Genomic DNA, 22,744 nt, shown 5'->3' with positions numbered 1-22,744 from the left:
TATACTTCAGTTGATGCAGTCTAGAATAGCAGCAGCTTTTTTTGCTGCTGCATCACACTGTTACGTTAAGCTTGTGGTCTACTAAGACCCCTAGGTCCTTTTCCTGTATACTACTGGCAATCCAGGTGTCCCCCATCTTATATTTGTGCAGCTAGTTCTTCTTGCCTAAGTGTAGAACCTGACATTTGTCCCTACTGAAATTCAACTGTGGATTTTAGACATAAAAAGAATCAACAAAATGTGCAGAGCTTAGAGTTTGTTTCTTTAATAAAAAAAAAAGGTTTACAAGGCACATGTTCCAACTGGACTGCAACATCGACAGCAAGAGGTTTGAATGCTTTTTTTTTTTTAAGGACTAGTTATTTCTCCATTCATTAGAACCATAACAGGTTATGCCCGAAAAACACTTAATTAGAGTGATGCTTACAAGCTTTCCAAATACCGCCTTCAAAGTCCTCAGGGAATGTTAGGAAAATGCTGCATTTTGCACAACTAATAAAAATAAAAAGACCTCATCTACCTCCCACTTCTGGCTATTCAACAGCTAGTCCAATAACCAACATTAGATTTGCAGTTTTAATTTTTTTGCTACTTTTTTCTCTATGGGGGAAAAAACACTATCACGGTTTGTGAAGTTTTTATCTAACCAGAGGCCATGAGAGCCACCACCTCCTCCTTCCACAGCTGCAAATCTGATTTCAAAAGGTCCCACAACTCACAGAGAAAGCTTACAAAACAGAGCAATCCTACTGCACATTTGCAATAGGGAGAATAGCAGCTGTCCTCATCCATTGTCCCAAGATTTTGCCTTGGACAGGGCAAGGGGTAGCTTTTTTCTTCTACCTTCCCATTGGCTACTGTGGGGAGGAATACGTGCTTGTTCCCACCATGTCCTGTTTCCCTCTTCTCTACAGGCATGCAGGGGACTTCCAGGTGGAACACCTCCATCTCTATTAGCAGAGTGGCACTTTCCACCCCTTGTTGCTGTAATAAGTTTCTGGAACTTAAGAGCTATCGGATTTCATTTCTCTTCAAGCATGAGGAGTGGGATATGGGTAAGCCACATCACGACTTAAAAATCAGGCGTAAGGGCTTATGCGCTGTGTGCTCAGAACATATAAAACAAAATTTCAGGCTGGAAAACAAGCTCATCTTCAACTGTGTGGACAAGCTTAAAGTTACTCAGCACTGGAGTAAATATTCAAAAGGAGCCCATTTCAGAAGCGGAGATATAACTGCATTTTGAGCAAGACTGTTAGGGCTGAAGTAATTCAGCCAGCTCAGAAATGCAATAGTTAGGAGTGGAATTCATGAACATTAGAGACTACCATAGAGGTTGCTGGTCTACCTCCATTAATGATATTATATTAGAGCTGGCCAGACATATTGATGTTACTGCATGACCTGCATCTATTTCCATGGAAGCCTCATAGAAATCAAAGGTGATTACACCACGGCAGTGCCTGGTGAAGGGAGGTGGAGTATCTGATGCCGGAAACATGTCAAAATGGGCAGCCCTTCAATCAGTACAAAAAAGTATTGAAACGTAAATCCCCTTGCAGTAAATTCAAGGTAAGTGCATCTGATGCAATTTATTGCAGCATCAGAATTTTTTTTCAATGCAGAGGCATAATTGCATTTGTAAAGGAACACAGAGAATGACTGCGGCAAACAAAACCTCACGGATACAGACATTGTCGAAGTGAATGCATCTCAAGGCTAATGTCATAAGGCATTTTACATCCAATCACTCAGCAGTACAATATATACCCTCTCAGAAATCATAACACCAATATGATTTTAAGTTCTATGAGCTGGAGTTCTTCATAATGAATTCCTCCTCAAAATATTACTACCAAGTTGTTTGACCTGCATAAAATAGGCAGCAATGAGTACCACACATCATAACGTGTGTAATAAAATATACACATACTAAATCTGCTTTGCCTGGCTGTTCTCATGTTTGTGTACCTTGAATGAAAATGCCAGCACCTGGAATTTCAGTTCTAGTCAGTGGATAGAAGGCTTTCCATGAAGCACAGAAGGAATGCTCTCACAGCTTACACTTAAAAAAAACAAAACTCTTCAGGATTGTTGTTTTTGAAAGACCATAAATATCAAACTCAGAGGGATGGGGGGGAGGACACACACAGAAAAGTAAAGAAAATTACCAAGAACAACAGCATAAATACGTGGAGAGAAATTGCTAAGGTCCCATAACAATATTTAAATTTTTAAAAACAACTCGACCCAAAATACAATCTGCTGTTACCAGCTTGGTCTTCAGTGTGTGGTTTTTAAAATCCAATTCGAGAAATAACTTTTAACAAGGCTATAAAACCAGATCAAAGTGATTAACCCCATCCATCATATTTAAGTGGATGCACAGTTCTGCAAAGTAGCTGAAATCTGCAAAATGGTTAAGTCAAACCTCTCCAAGCCCTTTCCTGTTTAGGGACTAAATTGTATATTTGAAACAATTAGAAGGTCTCCATCATAATATTGGATGTATATTCCTAAAACACATCTACACATTTCAAAGAAAATTGTACATATTAAGAGTAAACTCTTATTTGGGACACTGATTTCTTTTTTAAAGACATGTAGTCCACTGTGTGCTACCTTCTTAGGATATAGTCTTTCACCAAACGTAGGGTAAAATTGTGCCCCATTGAAGATCAATGACAGATCTGCCAGAAAGCAGATCATAGCTAGCAACCATGATTAACAAGAATCAATCTCAGCCAAGCAATACCCTGTATACAACTCATACCCCACCCAACCCGAATAATTTCCAGCAATCTCCAAACCCTCCTGCTCCACTTCCATTCATTAAAAAAATATGGTGGGAACCTGCAGCTCCAAAAAGGACTGAATATCCTCCCACAACCCCAGATAAATATGCATAGCTTCAGGATCATGCCCAGAAGGTTTACACATTCCTTTTTTATATTTAACCAAGTAAATAAAACTACTTAATGGCAGCAGTTGCTATAAACAATAAAAAATAAAATCAATGCACATTAAAATAAGATTAAAACTGGAAAAGCTGGGAAGAGGTATTTTAAAATATGGAAGACAGTCCATATTCTACTCGCATGGCCTTGCAGCATCTCTCACTTTCGCTGTTCTGTAGTCTGTCCGCAGTATTCCAGTCAGGTACCGTTTTGCATGTTCTCAAGGATGTGTGTGTGTGTGTTTATACTGTATATGGGATATAAAAAAGTACGTTCGTAAATGACCTCTTCCCATTTAGGAATTCTGCCAACTCAAGTCAGTCTTCAAAATGGTATCTCAGGACTGGAAGGATATCACAGTGTTGATTTTGTATACGTAATAGGACCTGTTCCAGTATACTCTAGTGAAGTAGTTCACGTACGGAGAATAGTTCATTTTGATCTCCTGGCAAAACCGTCCATATTTAGAGTAGCCATAGCTGTCATTTTCTTCATAATACACCTGGAGGGAAACAAGGAAAATGTGTATTTTAACTCAATGCACACAAAGGACTGACATTAACTGATTTTTAATTTCACGATCTGAGAAACTTGAATGAACCTAGTCTAGCTGTGCTGGAGAAAGAGAGAGGGGAACATTTCATTTGTAGAGCAACAATCCTTTCTAAAAGTATGTTGTAGAATGTAGGAGCCACTCGTTAACAGCACGGAATCTATTATCCCATATGAGAAAATTCAATGCAAGCTACCTGTGTCAGGTATGACCTAGTTCCTGCATTGTAGGGAGACTGGACTAGATGACCCTTCCAACTCAATTATTCTATGATGAATAATATTCAAATAATCATATTCTGCCTGAAGTGATTATTAGCACTGAATGAAGTTACCGAGTCCTGCAGTAGCAACAAGTGAAATACATTTTATCATTAATCTGGATAAGGAAGAAATGAACAAAAAGTGTGTGCATTTAAAAAACACCTCTGACTCAGTCTAACCTATAAAAAAAGATTTGAGTTAATCGGCATGAGATTGGATCCGTGTGCATGGCTTTCGGGAAACATAAGGTAAAGGTAAAGGGACCCCTGACCATTAGGTCCAGTTGTGACCGACTCTGGGGTTGCGGCGCTCATCTCGCTTTATTGGCCGAGGGAGCCGGCGTACAGCTTCCGGGTTATGTGGCCAGAATAACTAAGCCACTTCTGGTGAACCAGAGCAGTGCACAGAAACGCCGTTTACCTTCCCGCCGGAGCGGTACCTATTTATCTACTTGCACTTTGACGTGCTTTCGAACTGCTAGGTTGGCAGGAGCAGGGACCGAGCAACGGGAGCTCACCCCATCGCAGCGAATCGAACTGCCGACCTTCTGATCGGCAAGTCCTAGGCTCTGTGGTTTAACCCACAGCGCCACCAGCGTCCTTTTTGGAAACATAATCAGTATCTAATTAATAAAGTATGAAAGACAGAAAAAAGATGTCCAAAACAGAAAAAGAAGTTTGTGCACACCACTTCCTCACAAATTACTGAGTGACATTGAACCACAATGGCCCAGTCAAGGTGGTGCTTGACCACTGCCTTTGAGGCCCTTGTACTCAGTGAATGCTGTTGTGATGGTCAAATAGCTTCTCCATACCTACAGAAAAAGAGTCATGACAGATCAGACCAAAGATCCATCAGACCTCTGGAAAGCCTATAAGTAGGACATGAAGCCAATAGCTCTGCTTTGTTGAACCACATCCCTCTGGCTATTAGATGTTGATAAACCCATCTTCCCTGAATTTGTCTAATTCCCTTCTAAAGCAACCTACACCAGTGGCCAGCAACACATTTTGTGGCAGGAAACTCTAGGTGTATAAACATGGTTTGAGGGTGTAATGAGTGAAGTCAGAAAGAAATGAAATACATAAAAGTACAGGTTGTTATAATTACATTCTTAACAGTGGCCATTAAAAGAAAAGTAGTTATGTTGAATATAACAGACACTCTGGCATGGGTAATCCGATTAACCCACAAAGTGTGACATAAATCCATTGTGCCAATTTAGTCCCCAAGTAATAGCACTGAATGAATTTTAACTCTGCAATTTCACATTGCAGTCTCCCTCTGACGTTTCATTTTCCTAACACTTAACGCGTCTGATGAAGTGTACAGTAGTTCATGAAATCTTTTCCGTTATGAACTGGTTAGTCTTTAGCTCGTGTTTTTGCTGCAAGAGACTAACAGAGTTACCCCTATGGAAATTAGGCACTTGTGTAAGTGAAGAAACAGGCTGAAATCCTATAGACACATTTGTAAGTGAGTAGTACTGAATACAGTGGGACTTCCTTCTAACAAGCAAGCAAAAGCTGTCAGCAAACTTTTTCAGCAGCGGGCCAGTCCACTGTCCCTCAGACCTTGTGGGGGGCTGGACTATATTTGGGAGGAGGTGATGAACAAATTCCTATGCCCCACAAATAACCCAGAGATGCATTTTAAATACAGTGGTACCTTGGGTTACATATGCTTCAGGTTACAGACTCCGCTAACCCTGAGATATTACCTTGGGTTAAGAACTTTGCTTCAGGATGAGAACAGAAATCGTGCTCTGGCGGCGCAGCAGCAGTGGGAGGCCCCATTAGCTAAAGTGGTGCTTCAGGTTAAGAACAGTTTCAGGTTAAGAACGGGCCTCCTGAACGAATTAAGTACTTAACCCGGCGTACCACTGTAAAAGGACATATTCTACTTATGTAAAAACACGCTGATTTCCGGACCGTCCATGGGCCAAATTTAGAAAGCAATTGGGACGGATCCAGCCCCCAGGCCTTAGTTTGCCTACCCATGGCTTAAACTGAATGTAGTATAAAGCCCTCCAGGAAACTTTATACCTTCTAAAAGGAAACTTGCAAAAGAATTTTGACAGAAGCTCAAGGTGCTACTTACATGGCCGTTGGCAATATCCAGTAAGTCTTTGACCCGGCATCCCCTCACAGGCCCCACCTCATTGCAAATGGAATCCTCTATAACCAAATAGGTGGCTTTGTATGACGTGAGTATCTTATAAATATCTTCAGCTGATCTTTTGGAATAGATCTGAAAAATCTGTAGGATTCAAATGTGCAATCGAAATTTAATAACCTTATTCATTAATTATTGGGGGGGGGATACAATTCTAATGCAAGAATTTTAAACAAGACTTTTCATCGTGTCAAACAAAAGCAGTCACCCTCAAGAATCCTTCCCTATAGGGGTGAAACGGCTGATCAACTTCCACATTGGAACTAGACGCAAAAAAACATAGACTCAACTCCACAGAGATATTTGGATCAGAGCCACTAAGGCCAGTAAACAAAGGGTGCAATCGAGTGTAAATTAGGCACATGGTAAAAATCAGTGAGTTTTACTCCTGAATCCTACACAGACTTACGCCAGACCCCATTGCGTTAAATGGTTTTTATTTCCACTTGGAAGAATCATCAGCAACAATAACAATACAGTGTGGAGTTTAAATTTCTGTTGATTTCAGTGAACTTAACTTTCTAAGCTTGCATTCAAAATACATGAGCAAGTTTCAGCTTCCATTTCCTGCCCGTGGAATGGGAACAACAGCAACATTATCCCCGGCTAAAGATTTCGAAGTACACTACAAAACGTGAGAAGCCCTTTAAAAATGATACAAAGCAAAGATGACTCACATTCTCATTCCTCTTTTGCAGGTCCTCCTCATTATACAGGGGCAGATTGGTCACCATCCAGCCAGTGCACAACTTGATCGTGCCCATCAGCTGCGGACTGCCGGCAAACACAGCAGCGATAGGAGCCTGTCTTCTGCGGGGGGGAGAAACCATGTCCTCACTTAAGTAATTCTATAAAATTATATAGCACAGCCTGAAAATGCTCTTGGGACCTGGCTGTGCTTCCACATAGCGGCCAGGCCAGGGGTGCTCTTGCACAGCTTAAGACTGCAGTGCTCACGGCGCCTGTTCCTAGAGAGGGTGTATTGGGCCACAGTCACCACCCTTTAGTTCCATGAGGATTGGAGTATGATAAGGCACTCTGTGTGTGGCTGCCTCTGAAAAGTATTTGGAAACTTCAGCTGGTGCAAAATGCAGCAGTGAAGGCAAGGCCAGTCTAAGACATTTAGCTGTCTGAGGCAAAAGACAGACGGTGCTTCAACACATCACACCACTCCAGGCTGTGCAATAGAGGAATCGACAGGAACGGGGTCCTGCACAGCTGTAATGCTGCCAATAGCAAAACATGCAATCTAGATGGGTTAAAACACACGCATTCAATTCACCAAAGTTTCTTCAACCGGGCAACAGTCCCAAGTGCAAACCCAAAAAGGTGAGTGGCAAGGTCCCATGGAGCTTGGCTAGAGGCATGTGTGAGGGAAACAACTGCTGCACTGACTGCAGTTTAGGTTACAAAAAATATCCTGCGCTAAGGAGGAACACCAAAAAGTACGCAAAATGGGATGGCTTACTTGATCCAGGTCATGAGTCCGACTGTGTCAGGGTCATAAAACTCCTGCAGTTCTGAAAGTTCTGCCATTATCCTAGGAAAAAACTAAAAGGAAGCACCAAGGCTATGAACTGTGGGAAAACAAATTACAGAACTTTAAATAATGCAGGGGATCAGACTAAAAACCATCTTTCTAGCTTTACTATCAAATCGCAGCAGCATCAATGCTCAAGAGCCCTTTGCTACACTATTAGGCTAGCTTCCATCAGAGTAGACAGAATCCATTTTATTCTTCATAATGCATTAGTAAAAGAAAAAAGGAATCCCTTTGACTCAAATACTCCCAACAAAATTATCCACAATTTATTAATAAAAATTTTTGTTAATATAAAGTGTTCGTTTTCCTCATCACCGGGCTAGATTCATTTTTATTTCTATTTATTTACTTTAGCAAACCAACCAGCCTGCATTTGAGACTCACAGCGCTACCTAGTGGCCATACACTTTTGCTGCTGCCATTTTAGCTGTGGATTTCTGGCCAAGGAGATATGTCGGAAAAGCCTCTCTCAAAATACAGCAATATATGGAGAATTTGGAGAACTGCACGAGCATGAAAATGAACTACCTGCTCACCCTTGTCGAGTCCCCTTCAACCAATACTCCAACTGGATAATGCTGACTGCTGTTAGTAATAATGGGAGCGTCATATTATCTTACCTCTTTCCACAAGCTGAAGCCTATGATAGCTGGAACTGCCATACTCAGGATAAGAGCCTGAAATATCAATCAGACACACCATAAAAGATTATGATTTGCTCTTTTAAGTCCTCAACCATGCAAGCGCAGATACCTTCTTATCACTACAGTTCACTCGTTGGGACTGCAGTAATATACACACATTTGAATGGAGGGAAGTCCCCTTGGATTCAATGGGACTTACCTTGAGTAGGCGTGTACAGGAGTGCACTGAAGAGTTCTAAATACTACAGTGGTACCTCGGTCTACGAACAGCCCTGTTAACGAACTATTCGGTGAGCGCACCTCGGTTTAAGAATGCTTTGGTGTAAGAACGGACTTCCAGAATGAATTAAGTTCGTAAACCGAGGTACCACTGTACTGTCGGTTAATTAGCTTAACAAGCAATCCTATACTTACATTATGACAGGACCAGAGATAATTGTGATGGAACAGGCACTGTATCCAGTGCGCAGGGTTCCTGATCGTTGGGGATGACTGAAAGCAGATTCAGCTGCGCATGCTTATTATTCCCCTTCAGGCTTTCTCCCCCATGCAGTGGGGGGAAAGGCTGCGGGTGGAGCAGGCATGCACACAGCTCCTCCATGGATGCAATTACCTAGAACTAGGAACTCACCAGCAAAATAGGGTGCACAGCCTTCAGTCGGAGCCACTTGAATAGAGTCATCCAGAGCTCCGGAGAGCATACGCCAAATGCAGCAATCATGCAAACATGGGGAGTCCACACGTACTTCATTCTAGAAAACCACCACACAAATCCATAAAGAGATGAGTTCCTACATACATTGTTCAAGGGAGATTGCAACAGCATCCAATCACACTACCATCTCCGAGTGCCTTCGTGAAAAGCTTTGTAAACATCAAGAAGACACCATTGAAGACTGCAAAGAAACCTACAGCAATTTCTCTGCGTCTTCCAACAAACTACTTCTGTGTGGGCTTTCTTTAGACTCAAACCCATTTCTAAGCCTGTTTGAGGCATCCAAAATAGGCATTTGAAGCTGCTTTCATAGAACAGCACTTCCAGAGGGTGCAGGAGTACATAATGGTCCTCGCAGACCCATAAGAATCCTATTCAATCATGCAATGTGAAGCTGTCCGAGGGGTCTTCTTGCCTCTATTTCCTAGGGTGCAGATAGCCCTATTCTGCAGTTAAAATCTGATTCTGCAACTGAAGCCCATTTTGATCCAAGCACATATATTTGTTTGAAAGAGTTCCTCCATCCACACCCAGAAAGAAACGAAAGCAAGTTAAGAGTAATTCCTTGCCACTTCCAGTGAAAACAAACCTAGACAAACTCACCCTTCCATCATCATTGCAAGCAATCCTAGCGAAAGTGTGTGAAGTACATGGTACACAACCTCTGGCCTTTCTCCAATCCTCCTGCCCTCAAGCTTCGCTGTGTCATTGACTGGTTCACCACTGCAGCTTGTGGAAGACAAAGAAAAACCACAGAGTCCGTTGACAACTAAGCAGTCCATATCAAGCCCTGAGATGGGGCTCTTCCTTATGCTCATTTGTCAGAAGTAAGCTTGCATTAAATCACACCATGCAAGTTGAAGTTAACTTTTTTTTTTTTTAGCAAGAACACGATCTGCAAAGATTTGGCAGAGCGTCAGACCTAATGAGCACAGCAGCCCACAACTATTAAGTCTTGCCCCATGGATCAGATGCCAAGACTGAAAGTCCCTCCTCTCCAGGGTTTTCCCCAAGCAATCAATCAGACACTGTGCCTGCATGAAGCCATCTTCTCCTCTGCCCTTTTCATACTTCTTCTGGTTCTGGGAGACTGGGGGGGGGGGGCTTATCACAGCAGGAGGGGGAGACACCTGTGACTCTTCACCAGCCAGTCAGGCTGCCAGAAAAGCCCCTCCATCTTTCGTCCGACGTTGTAAGCGGAACCAGGCACAGTGCTTGCAGTAATTAACTTTTCTGCTCAGTAACCAAGGAGTCAGCATACAGCACACTCATCAGATAAGCACGTCAGCTGCAGAAGCTAAAGTTCTGTCCTCTCTCCCCCTTATTTATACCTCCCTCCTCCTTACATTTTTTCGCTGCGACTCAACTTTTCTTAATTGTTGTAGCCTTTTCTCAACCCTTAATTCCTGCACTGAGAGTTGGGAAAGGGTAGGAGCTGAACCAGGACTGTATTGCAGAGAAGACGCAGTCCCTGCTCCTTCTCTATCCATGTCTGTGGCTACCTCAAGCCTCTCCCCTTCACTCTCATTCTCTGCTGCTGATTTCTCCCTGTCCCACAAGTCTGAAACCTGATTCAAAGTCCCCTTCCACCTCAGGGGCCTCCTGGTCTACTGGCTTATACCACTCTTCCTCGTCCAGCCAATCCCTGACCCAGCCTGACTCATCTTTGCCTCTTGGCAAAGCTTCTGCCTCTCACTCTGGACTTCTCTCTACCACAGACTCTCCCTGCTCACTAAGCCCTGTTACCTCTTCAGCTTCTGACACCTTCTCTTCCCAGTCTCCTCTTTCTTCTCTGACCGCTCATTGTTGCCCCACCACTCCTCTCTGGGCTCTGAGCCTTCTTTCCCTTGGGGGTTCCCCAGGTGGTTCCTCCCACCATTCTTCCAACCAGTCCATGATATCAACTTAGAGCCTTACAATAACCCAAGAACAGACCTCTTAAGTTCCCCCTCCTCTTGGAATATTCCCCCCAGCCCCACCACCAACCCTTTTTGCAGCAGTATCTATATTCAGCACAGCCACTGCTTGTCCAAAACCAGCTATGATTAAAACATTAAACATATCCAATCTGACAATTTCAATCTTTTTCAGCTCAGCCTTTGAGCAGATTCACACAGCCACCAATTCTGAAGCACTCTAGGCATGATGGTGGGGCAGTGAACTAATGTCAGCACCGTAATGTCACCATCCTTAGCCAACCTGATGTCCTCCAGCACATGCCGGCTGGGGCTGTTGGGAGTTGTAGTCAAAAACCTCAGAGGGCACCAGGGTTACCTAAGGGTGGTATATATTCTATGTCGTGTGCAGCACACACTTGCCTACAATCACACCTCTACATGCAACAGCTCAGGATTTATACTACTATTCTGCATAATTTTTTCACATGTAAATACAGAATGCATTTCTGTATGCAGAATTCAAATGCAAACAGATATGCATGCATCATATATTATGTTACATGCAAAGGAAGGGGAAGTTATATGTACTACCTCAAAAACAGTGTTTTCCAGCTTGGAAGTTCTTGTTCTGCAGCTGGTGTTTGCTGTTGAAGGTACATCCATTACATGCAGCAACTAACACATAAGGTCATAAACAAGCTACGGACCATGCGGTTGAGAACAGAGAGAAGTTACCTTACCTAATTCTCCTGAAGGTGGCATGGCCAACAGACCCGAGGCAAATGATTAGCACTAAAATGTAGAAAGGCAATAGTGAGGACTGAGTGAGTCGCAGAAAGAAGTCTTGGGATGGTGTCTGAAGGGATTCTTGACAAAGCAGCCAGTTGATTGTGAAGTTCCTAAAAATTGCAAAAAGGGGGGGGGGGAGGGCAGTCATGAGCTTAGCCAGTCAGTATAAACCCCATCAACTGCATTTTCTAATATCACCAAGTTGCTGGATCAGACCAAAGACTTGTCTGCTCCAGCACTTTGCTCCCACAGTGGCCAATCAGATGTCTATGGGAAGCCCAGAAGCAAGGGCAGTGCTGCTTTCTAGGCAGAATGGCTCCGCTGGTGCTTTTGCACCACGCCAATCTTATCTGGTGCTCTTGCCACTGTGCCTGCCTCCCCTTCTCCCTCCCAGTTAAGTGGCAGCAACCCTGTTGCTGGGAAGCTAGGACTGCAGCTCCACCCTACTGAGTAACTTGCTTCTCCCCACAAGCAGGACATGAGCTCAGTTGCACTTTTCTGCCCGTGACCCTCAGCAACAGGTATGTAGAGCCATACTGCCTCTGATTCTAGAGGTGGCAGACAGCAGCTACGTTGGCCTTATCCTCCAGATGCTCTTCTAAACCCCTGTTAAAGCTGTTCACCAAATTGCTGGTGTTCACCAAATCCTGTGGTAGTGAACTCCATAGCTTAGTGTGTTGTGTGAAAAAGCACTTCCTTGTGTTTGGAACAGCTATCGTTCAACTCCATTGGATTACCCCAGCTTCTAGTATCATGAGAGGAAGAAAAAACTCTGTCCACTTTCTCCAAGTGCCACACAGAATTTTACGCACCTCTATCATGTCCCCATTCCCTTCCCTTGCTTTTTACAGAGCTCCAAATGCCATAACCTTTCCAGTTGCTCCAGCCCATTTTGACTGCCTTTTCCTGCACTTTTTAAAGCTCAACAATATCCCTTTAGAACTGCAGCAACCAGAACAGTATACAGTTTTCCAAATGTGGTTGCATTACGGTATCGGAAGCTTTATTTTCAAATGATTCCCAACACTGAATTTGTCTTTCACAACAGCTGCACATTGGGCTGGCATTTTCATCAACCTTCCCTAAGATACTGAAAATCAAGTAATAACAAGTACTCCCCATCTCAGTGTGTAAAGCTCTGCTAGTGATCCTGGACAGCTGCCACTGGGTTAGAGCTGATAAGATTCTCAAACAGACGCTATGCTCTCCTCCAGTGATCGTAATGTACAACTCCTTGCATTTTACAAAATATCACTTCAGACTTACTTAGTAATGTTTAAACCCAATTTTACTTCAAGCACTTTCATTAAATGTTCATTTTCTTTATGGGGAATAAAAGTCTGCAAAACAAACAGAAAGGAAATTGTGTGTTACCACCACACTTTTGAGACAGACCGTTGCTACATCTGACAAACATTTGCAACCGCGAGAAATAAACAATCTTTCAGTTAGCAGCATCACATTTTCTACTGGAAGATTTTTTTAAAAAACAAAAAAAAACTTAGCCATGTTGAGTGTTTCAAAAGATTGGTTAATTCTTTACCAGTTCTATCCATTACCTTTTTCCATTAGAAAAAGAAAAAGCACAGCAGGAAGAGGAATTTCAAGATTATTATTATTTCCCTAGGCAACTAACATCCAAAAACAAACAAATGCTTTCATTATCCTGTATGATTAATTTTAAAAAATAAAAATAAAATCTTACCTTCACTACAAAATTCAAAGTCACTGTTATTGTGAATACCAAATAAAAGTAAATGACTTTCAGCATCCTTGAAAGAAGTGTCCCCTTTTTTGTATTCATCTAAAAAACAGACAAGGAAGTATTAACTTTACAGAAGAAGAGTTTGGATTTGATATCCTGCTTTATCACTACCCTAAGGAATCTCAAAGCGGCTAACAATCTCCTTTTCCATTCCTCCCCCATAACAAACACTCTGTGAGGTGAGTGGGGCTGAGAGACTTCAGAGAAGTGTGATTAGCCCAAGGTCACCCAGCAGCTGCATGTGGAGGAGCGGAGATGCGAACCCGGTTTACCAGATTACGAGTCTACCGTTCTTAACCACCACAGCACACTGGCTCTTATAGAGGAGGGAGACAGGGAACATCAGGCCTGTGGGTCAAATGGAGCCCTCCAGGCCTCTCACAACCCACTCAGGCCACGTCCACCCCCTACTTCCTAAACCATGGCCCTTGCCTGCTCTTCTCCACACTCTCCTCAAGCGCTTCTGCCTAACTGGAACGTGTCCCTGACCTCGCTTGCTTGCACGGAGAGATGTGTTGTGTTACAGAACACATGGCTGGGATGCATCCTACTTAGGTTGCTCCGCCTACTTTTGCCTCAGACCCCCCCCACTTTGGGCCTTTCATGCCCCACATGCAGAGATGTCAGGAGTTAGAAGAAACAAGGGTTGCTCAGTAGTGCCAGGCCTAATGACCACAGCAACTCTTCTGAATGTCCCTGCCTTCCCACAACTGCCTAAGTCTCCTCCTTTCCCGGGTCTTTCCCAAGCCATATGAGACTATGCCGGTATGCCTGCCTTTGCTCCTTTCACTTCATACCTCTCCTGGTTCTGGAAGACCAAAGGGGAGGGGAGCTTGTCGCAGCCGGAGGTGGAACCATCCTGGCTTCTTCACCAGCCTGGCACATCTCCGCCTCTTGGCCTCTTGCTTCTGATTCTGGACTTCTCTCTGCCACAAGCTCTTACTGCTCACTAAATCCTGTTACCTCTTCAGCTTCTGACACCTCCTTCTCCCAGTCTGCTCCCTCTTCTCCCTCTGACCACTCTTTGTTGTCCCAACAGCAATCCCTGGGCTCTGGGCTTTTTTCCCTTGGGGGTTCCCCAGCTGGTTCCTCCCACCATTCCACTGTATCCAGCCTGTCCATGACAAAGAGACCATGGAAGGTTGTCCATGGTGGAACACAGACCTCAGGTTTAAAAAGATTCACTACCTCTGCTAGAGAGAGAGAGAGAGAAACAGCAGTACAGGCAGAGGTAAAAACCACCAAATGATTTCCCAATTATTACCTGGAGGTATTTTGCCAGCAGCACCGCTGCGACAAGGCTGAGGAGTGGAGACACTAACAGAGCTGGATTCTCAAACTGTAACATGTATCCCAGAAAGAGAGAAAAGAGGTAGACCTTATACACTTCATGTACCTGCGGAAGGGAAAAGCAAAAAGGTATTGACCCTCAAAGCAACAGGCAATCACGGCTGCAAAAAACAACCATCCTCTATATTTAAACTTTTTCTGCCCGCCTTTTATCTGTGCCTGTTAGCAGAATGAACAATTCACGGGCTTAGAAGGCAGGCAAAAGGAGAGGGGAAGAGCAACAAGCTAGCAATTAAACTGGTATTAAAATTGGTAAGTTTCAAGTGCCAAAATACCTTCTCTGTCTGCGTGAAACCCACAGTGTCCAACAAGAAGAGAGACACAGCCTGGACAAACAGCAGATAGTGACTGTACTCCCACATCATTATGAAAGTGTAGGTTGAAGCACTCACCAACAGGTAGCAAAACCTCTGGGGGAATTGAAAGGGAAGACATCTTAATCACCATGTACTTATTTTCATACAAAGCAAGATTGGGGGAAAGATTGGAAATGGCAATCCGTCTTAAAATGTACAATCCTGCATAACTCTTGAATGCATTTTTATTCTTAATATGATAGTAGCAAGAAGAAGAGGCCTTAACAGTTCTGGAAAATGAATTTTTTTTTTGGTCCGTTACATTTTACCTTAGGCAAAACCATCTCATTTTTTAAAGCAGGGTTGGGGCACCCTTTCCAGCCAAAAGGCTGCATTTGCCTCTGGGCAATTTCCCGTGGGCCACATGGCAGCACTGGATTGGGCCAGGGGAGTGGGTGGAGCAATTCATGTAAATTTAAACCTTCGTATGGTATGAACAGGGACACAGGTGGCGCTGTGGGTTAAACCACAGAGCCTAGGACTTGCCGATCAGAAGGTCGGCGGTTCAAATCCCCACGACGGGGTGAGCTCCCATTGCTCGGCCCCTGCTTCTGCCAACCTAGCAGTTTGAAAGCACGTCAAAAGTGCAAGTAGATAAATAGGTACTGCTCTGGTGGGAAGGTAAACGGCGTTTCCATGAGCTCCTCTGGTTCATGCTGGCCACATGACCCAAAGCTGTACGCCGGCTCCCTCGGCCAGTAAAGCAAGATGAGCACCGCAACCCCCGAGTTGGCCACAACTGGACCTAATGGTCAGGGGTCCCTTTACCTTTACGGTATGAACGCTCCTCTCTTATCCTCCATCCACAGAAACAATAATGCATTATCTGGGTTTAAGGACACATGCCAGCCAGGCAAAAGTACTCAAGATGTGAAGGAATGCCAGTAGAAAGTGTGTTTATGGAGGGGATGTGGTCTGGGGAGAGTTCAGAGGGCCAAACACAGAAGCCTGCAGGGCCACATTCAGCCCCTGGCCCGAAATGGTTTATTGGATCAAGGTTCTCAAATCTGATCAGCCTATTTATACTATTATATTTTGACTGAAAACGTCTTCATCTTACCTCAGCAGAAGGATTGATGTTGTTCTTTAAATAGCCAGTAAGAGCTGCAACTTGACAAGCAAAATATGGCAATGCCCAATTTTCTCTTGATGGGATAGAATAGTCTATTTTTGTGGTATCTGCCCTGGAAAACATACAGGGACAACCCATTAAAATATACAGGTTACTTTAGAACATAAATATAGGCTTGACTATTGCTCTTGACAGAAACAACGTATCAGCAATAAAGCCTTAAGCGATTGGCAGTTTTGGAAGGGAAGTTATAAAAAATCCTCTGTGGTCAATGTAAATGTCCCTGCAAATCTGGAGAGGTAGAATCGATAACTGGTGTTTTTACGTATTGCTCCTTCTATCGTGATATGCATGATTTTTATTGACCATTTTAAACGGAAATTCCCAGAGCGACTGGATGCATTTAATGCTATTTTTCTCCTTTCTGATGAGAACACATCCATCTCTTCCAGGATGGCTCAATATTGTGCTGCTGTGTGTAAAACTCTCCAGAGACTAATTTTAGCAAATTGATAATTTTGTTCTCTGTGCTGGGCATTTTATAGTACGACACTTATGGTTCTCTATTTTGTTTTGTTTGGTATTCTTTTATATATTCATTTGTATGGCTTTTTTCTGAATATTAGTCACTGACCATAATGAAGAGCCTTGGAGTTTTTAGCGATTAGAACTTTTGGGGGTTTGATCATTAACAGCCTTGCTACTTAATCCTAGATGCCATTTTTCACCCTAACCCAACCTGGTGCCTTCTAGATTACAACACATATTGCGTCCAGGCAGCATGGCCAATAGGCCTGAATGGAGCTGCAGGCCTGGTTGGGAAAGAAGCATACCCTAATGAAAGAAAGGACAATGAGCTTTTACAATAACATTTCAATTTCTAAATTTTAAACAGAAATACTGCAAAAGCAATGATCTATGCAATGGGTTCTTTCCCTCTCAGATGTATATCTTTGATTTTATAAACAACAAAACAGCACAAAGTATAGCCACAAATTGGAGTATAAACTACATATACAAGAATTACCGTATTTTTTGCTCTATAAGACTCACTTTTTCCCTCCTAAAAAGTAAGGGGAAATGTGTGTGCTTCTTATGGAGCGAATGCAGGCTGCGCAGCTATCCCAGAAGCCAGAACAGCAAGAGGGATTGCTGCTTTCACTGCGCAGCGATCCCTCTTGCTGTTCTGGCTTCTGAGATTCAGAATATTTTTTTTCTTGTTTTCCTCCTCCAAAAACTAGGTGCGTCTTGTGGTCCGGTGCGTCTTATAGAGCGAAAAATACGGTAAATACCTTGCCCCGTCATGAAAGGGCATGTGGAAAGCGACAGGCTCCATCAGGAATCCATATGCCTATAACCTCTCCACAGAGAATTTCATACAATGGGCTTCAAGACACTTTCCAGACATTTAAAGCCCAACATGCAAATGTAACCAACAAAAACCCCAGGACAAAAAGTATGGGGTGGGGTGGGGTGAAATAGAAAGGCCACAACCAATTCTTATCCACATGATCCATTTCCCGCTCTTATAATATTTCCAGTTACAGAATGAACCTTTCCTGGTAGTGTAATACATCAGCAACTAGAAACTTTCATAAAAGTTCCCTTTGGAAATAGCGTAGAAGGGAAAAGGAAAAGAAAGAATTAGGAATACAGTTGCTTGTTCAGTTGAAGGCAGGGAAAGAACAGCAAATTATGGGGTGGGGTGGGGTGGGTAGTAAAGATTTGCTTTACCTGTTAATAATGAACCAGACCACAGTCAGCATCCCTGCCAGCCAAGTCCCACTCATTAGCCAGCTGGTTACGAACAACGCAGTCACATAGATCCCCTGCAGTCCAAATACTATACCAATGTAAAAATATACTGGCTCAATAACCTCCTGAAAATTAAAGACATAAATATTTTCAAACACGCAATACTAGCAGCTGAGTTACAACAATAAAGTACCGTTTGAAATTCACAAATGGAAAGAGAAGACCATGAAGCTGATGGGGTGGAAGATAATAACCGGGGGTAGGGAGTAGCAGCAGCACCTTACTGTTGCCGCAAAACACTAACCCCTTTATAGAGCAAAGGCAAAGGATATTTGCATGGGTCATTGAGAACCCTCATAGCAATAAACTGCAGCCATGCAGCTTTCAGCTTTTCAAAATATAAGATATGGACTTCCTTACACTCCTCAAGCTACTCTTAGGGGTGCTTCCATTAACTGAGACCCCACACCCAGGTCTCAACTAAGCGGCTGATTACACGCAGAGGGGGTTGCACTTTCTCTGGGCACACAGAGAACCCTCAGTGCACAGTGTAGAGTCCTCCGACAGCTCACCACATATTCGTTGAGGGTCTGGATGCACAAATAATGCTCTGGAGGAAAACAAGCTGCTTGCTTTTAGGGCAGAACACTTCTCAACTACTTATCCCCCAGGACAATAAGAAACAAGAGAGGGGCAAAGCATACTTCACTGCCAGATGCTTGGTATAAGAGGCTGGCGATCAATTCTGGATACAACGTCATCTGCCGCACGACATTCATGGTCTTCAGCGAGAGAGTCCTGTTGTCGTGGGTTAATTGATTAACTCCTGAGAACGAGATTTGGGTGGGAGGAAGGAATGCCAGCATTATTTATGCAATTTCTCAAGATCAACAAAAGGAAGAGTTCTACCATGTTTGGTTTCTGCAACTTGAGGAAGAGTTCTACCATGTTTGGTTTCTGCAACTTGAGCCCTGTTCAGGAGTCATGCTTAAGAATGGAACATCTACATGAGTTGAGGCCAGGCCAACTAGTCTCGCCCCCCAATGCCCTTGCATGCACTGGCCCCACTCTTCCCGCATTGAGTAGGAAGGTCCAAAGGGTATTCAGCTGAGCAGGCTCTGAAGGCTCCTTGCAATTGGGACCGCAGATGGCACAGTATTCCCAGTTATTGGGAGGCTTCTAAGCATGTTCAGTTGAATGCAGACCTTCCTGCCGAACAAGAGAGGATTGGAGGTGGATGGAATAGATGGAACACCATAGGCAGGACTGATGTGTGCCTGACAAATCCCCTACTTGTGTTGCCATTCCCTAAATGCTTGAACAGGACTACAGTGGAGGCTACTTGCAAAGGCATAGGGCATCTCCATGGGGTGAAATATTGGAATAGCCTTTAGGATTTCAGGGATATTGTGCTTTGTGAAAAGCTGCTAGATGCCATCTCATAACATAACAAGCAAGGTTAGACAGATGTATTGGAGAGTATCTACACCCATTTGCTTGGGAGGCTAGTAACTCCCTTCCAGAACTAGTCCTGCTACAAAGCCTGCATTTGCCTGTTGATGAATTTGATAGGCAGCCTCTGGCTTTGCCACTATGCAGTGAACACTGCAGCTCCTTGGACGACACAGTGTGCAAGCTTCATTGCGCCAGTCCTGAAATCTAGCTCTTTATTTACAATTCATTAGCAGCGCAGGCCCTGCTCTACTCTACAGCTAGCAGCACAATCCAGGGAAAAGAGCTTTTGATGGTGGAGTGAAGTTCTGTGGCTCACAGGAGAATCTCAGCTGTCTCCTGTAGGGGAACAGATCAGGTCCATAGTTCTCCTTTGCCTGACCACTGGGTTAGGGTTTCCAGACCATAAGGCCTAATAGTATTAGAAATGGATTATCCCAGAGAACAAGGGATATAATACACAAGTGGAAGCTTTGATGAACCAACTTTGCATTGATAAGAAGATGTGCAAACGGAGTTACATAAGCCTGTGCAAACAGCTTTGTGTAGTCTGAAAGCTTACACGCTTTCCCTCCTCCATCCCAAGAAGCTACTCAGTACTATCTTTTCTGATTTTGTCTCACTTGCTATTTAGTAAATGTATGTGTCTTACCTCTTTTAAAGGAGGGAGCTCTTAATAAGTCTTTGTAAAATGAGTAGTAAATGGCACCATCACCCTGAAATGTGATTTCTCGTTCAAGCTCCTAGAAAACCAAAATCAAAAAATCATATTCTCATTTGATATTCATTTGCCTGGATGACACAACCATCCAATGAGAAAGGATACATCTTTAATAAATCATGGGGGAAGTTTGACTGGGGTGTCATTTCCATTCATTAATAATCCTAACAGCAATAATGGGTGATATTCAACTAAGTCATACTCACAGCAAACTGAGTGCAGACAAGTCCAACAATTTCAATGGGTCTGCTCTATTGATGAATGTTGGATATCACCCAATAATAGTTATAAGATTTATTGAGCTATTTGTCAATGAACTTCCACGAGTGGCTCACTACAAAATGTTAACAAGATTTAAAAGCCAACAGTAAAACACAGCAAAAGAACAAAAAGCACCTCCTCCTTGCACAGAGGCTGTGAAAATATTTCAATGGAAAAGACCTGGGGCAGCACAAAACTCCAGTTACAGCTTCTGGCAATTGCAACAGCACACTTGTTCACCACAATAATGGGAATTAATCTGGAGTATCTATGAGCTATAAAGACCTGCCTTTATGTTCTTTCAGAATGACAGCCTAACTAGCTTGATACTGGTACTCCATCTGGTAGCAGCCCTTTTCCAGTAGAGAAAGGTGTCTGTACCCACCCGTCCTAGTAAGCAAGATGCTTTATCACACTTCAGGTTCAGATCAGCCCAATAAAGGGTGCAGAGAAGGGGGGAAAGGGGACTTGGCCTGGAGGAAGTTCTGAGGGCCAGACAGAAAGGCTGAGAGGGCCACATTCAACCCAAGGGCTAGAGGCTCCTCTCTTCTGAATAAGGTAAAGATAGAGCGTTTTCTGTATTGTTTGTAATTATGATTCTATTTCCTTACCGGCCTGCCAGAGAACCAGAATTTGCGCTCATGGTATGTCGAAAGGTACATGGCATACATCATTCCACTTATGACTGCTGCAAGACAGCCAAAGCAAAGCTTTGCGAAACGTGGAATGAAGACATCTGTAAAGGAATGTTAGGAACGTCACATGAAGCCACCAGGAAGCGCTAGGTCTTGAGCACAAAGAACAAAGCTTTCAAGGCCAAACCAATGGTCTGCCTAATCCCATATTCTTTTATCAGCCATTCCAGTGACCTGATCAAGAGTTTCCAACAACACACAGAAGCTAGGATAGCGCTATTATATACTTTAGTTATTATATAGTTCAATCTGGGATTTCCTGTTGCTGTTTTTCCTATCTAGCTTCCTGAGGAGTGTGTCCTAGTCTAAGCCTTCCAATGCCATGACCTTCCCCTCTTTGGGGGATGAGGACTTGGAGGAAGAATTGAAGGAAGAACAGGGAACTGTTCACAGGGTTTCCCCTTCCCCAGAACCTCCAGCACAGGAGTCCATTCTGTCAACACCTCTGTGGCCTGAGGAAGTCACGTCATCACCCTCCAACTCTGCAGACGCCAGTTTAGATGCTCCAGCGGAACCACCATTTGCACCACTCTGTAAGCTGCTGAAATGGGCAGAAGAACTTTAACCAGGAAAGCTTCTCTCACTGAAGACAGAGCTTGCCACCCAGACTGAACTGGAGCATTATTTAAGGGGAAACTGCAGTTCTCGGAGTTCTTTAGGGAAAAGCATAAACTGAATCCGTTTCTAGCTGCTGTACATTTCTCACGTAGATGGCCCATCAGCAGTACGGCTGTAGGCAAAGGAAGCGATGCACGAACGTGACTGTTTTTCAGAAGAGTAACTGTGAAACCAGCATGAACCGCAGAGTCAACTGCTAAGACAGCCTAGCCTTTTGCTTGGCAGCTGTTCCACAGAGGCAAGTGGGCAGCCTGGGAGAGGAAGGGTAGATCACTCCATTCCTCATCCAACATCCCACTAGCTTTCCATACTAGCCACAGCGGGAGGGAACTCTCACCTACCACAGCCAGCACAGAAATTCAGCAGCCTGGCAGAGAAGAGACAAAATGGTCCACCCTTCCAGTAATTGACTGCAAGCCCAAAACTAACAGTCAATTACAGGAAATCAAATATCATTTACTAGTTTAAGAGGTTTGATAATATGTGTTTTCCCTGCTGGTCTCAAAGAAGAGGGCTTCTCTCTTCCACAGCCAGCACAGAAATGCATACTCCTAGTTTTGTAGTCGGCTAGTATTTTATTCTTTTACAGGCTAGAGAATCTTTTGCATGTTGATTTACAAGGCTGCACTATTACACAGTGTGCTGCAGCCACAAGTTTTCCGCCCTCAATGTAAAGATTTCCATGTGGTGCAACAGAATTGCAAAGTGAATTTGCAACACAGAGAAAATCTTAACCCATATACATGATTTTACAATGAAAGAAGTAGAGCGCCACATTAAAAAAAAAAGGGCACAACTTACATCTTGGAGATTTTTTTGACTTTTTCGTTTCCTCATCATTTTCTTCAGGAGCTTTTCCTTCAGCTTCTGTACTGTTTGGCTTCTTTCTCTGCTTCAGATCTGCAGCTCCTGAAAATAGAGCCAGAAGTTATTATTGGGCTGCAATCCTACAAATACACATTCTCTCTCTTATCTGGGAACAAATCCCATGGAACTCAGTGGGACTTCTTCCAAACGGGATTGTGTCTCATTACGTTTACTAATTAGGTGTGGTGCCCATATATTAGCATAATGCTGAACAATGGCAAGCATCAGCCCAGGGTATTCAAAGGACAGCCTTCCTACATAAGCAACCAGCCCACCCACCATCATAGTCAGAGGC

The 22,744-nt window shown here is 43.5% G+C and overlaps 1 protein-coding gene across 3 annotated transcripts in view; it reads right to left on the bottom strand.

Annotated features, from left to right (window-relative positions):
- Nucleotides 1-241: 241 nt before the first annotated feature.
- Nucleotides 242-22,744, bottom strand: part of DPY19L4 (dpy-19 like 4) — a 67,395-nt gene continuing 44,892 nt past the window's right edge. For 2 of the 3 annotated variants that reach the window (XM_081204598.1, XM_081204596.1), the window contains exons 2-19: nucleotides 22,384-22,491; nucleotides 20,881-21,005; nucleotides 19,940-20,030; nucleotides 18,540-18,661; nucleotides 17,815-17,960; nucleotides 16,069-16,192; nucleotides 14,928-15,062; nucleotides 14,567-14,698; nucleotides 13,243-13,341; nucleotides 12,804-12,877; nucleotides 11,489-11,647; nucleotides 9,454-9,579; nucleotides 8,767-8,887; nucleotides 8,112-8,168; nucleotides 7,417-7,499; nucleotides 6,626-6,758; nucleotides 5,874-6,032; nucleotides 242-3,459 (exon numbers count right to left, since the gene is read on the bottom strand). In XM_081204598.1, the coding sequence (XP_081060724.1) occupies nucleotides 3,295-3,459; nucleotides 5,874-6,032; nucleotides 6,626-6,758; nucleotides 7,417-7,499; nucleotides 8,112-8,168; nucleotides 8,767-8,887; nucleotides 9,454-9,579; nucleotides 11,489-11,647; nucleotides 12,804-12,877; nucleotides 13,243-13,341; nucleotides 14,567-14,698; nucleotides 14,928-15,062; nucleotides 16,069-16,192; nucleotides 17,815-17,960; nucleotides 18,540-18,661; nucleotides 19,940-20,030; nucleotides 20,881-20,943 (1,989 nt within the window). In that variant the 5' untranslated portion in view covers nucleotides 20,944-21,005; nucleotides 22,384-22,491 and the 3' untranslated portion in view covers nucleotides 242-3,294. The remainder of the gene's footprint in view (nucleotides 3,460-5,873; nucleotides 6,033-6,625; nucleotides 6,759-7,416; nucleotides 7,500-8,111; nucleotides 8,169-8,766; nucleotides 8,888-9,453; nucleotides 9,580-11,488; nucleotides 11,648-12,803; nucleotides 12,878-13,242; nucleotides 13,342-14,566; nucleotides 14,699-14,927; nucleotides 15,063-16,068; nucleotides 16,193-17,814; nucleotides 17,961-18,539; nucleotides 18,662-19,939; nucleotides 20,031-20,880; nucleotides 21,006-22,383; nucleotides 22,492-22,744) is intronic. The other variant, XM_081204597.1, reaches the window with a different exon arrangement.

This window comes from Podarcis bocagei (genome assembly GCF_964188305.1).
Source record: "Podarcis bocagei genome assembly, chromosome: 8".
NCBI lineage: Eukaryota > Metazoa > Chordata > Lepidosauria > Squamata > Lacertidae > Podarcis > Podarcis bocagei.
The sequence above is the reverse complement of the archived record's forward strand: the minus strand, read 5'-3'. Positions and strand labels throughout refer to the sequence as shown.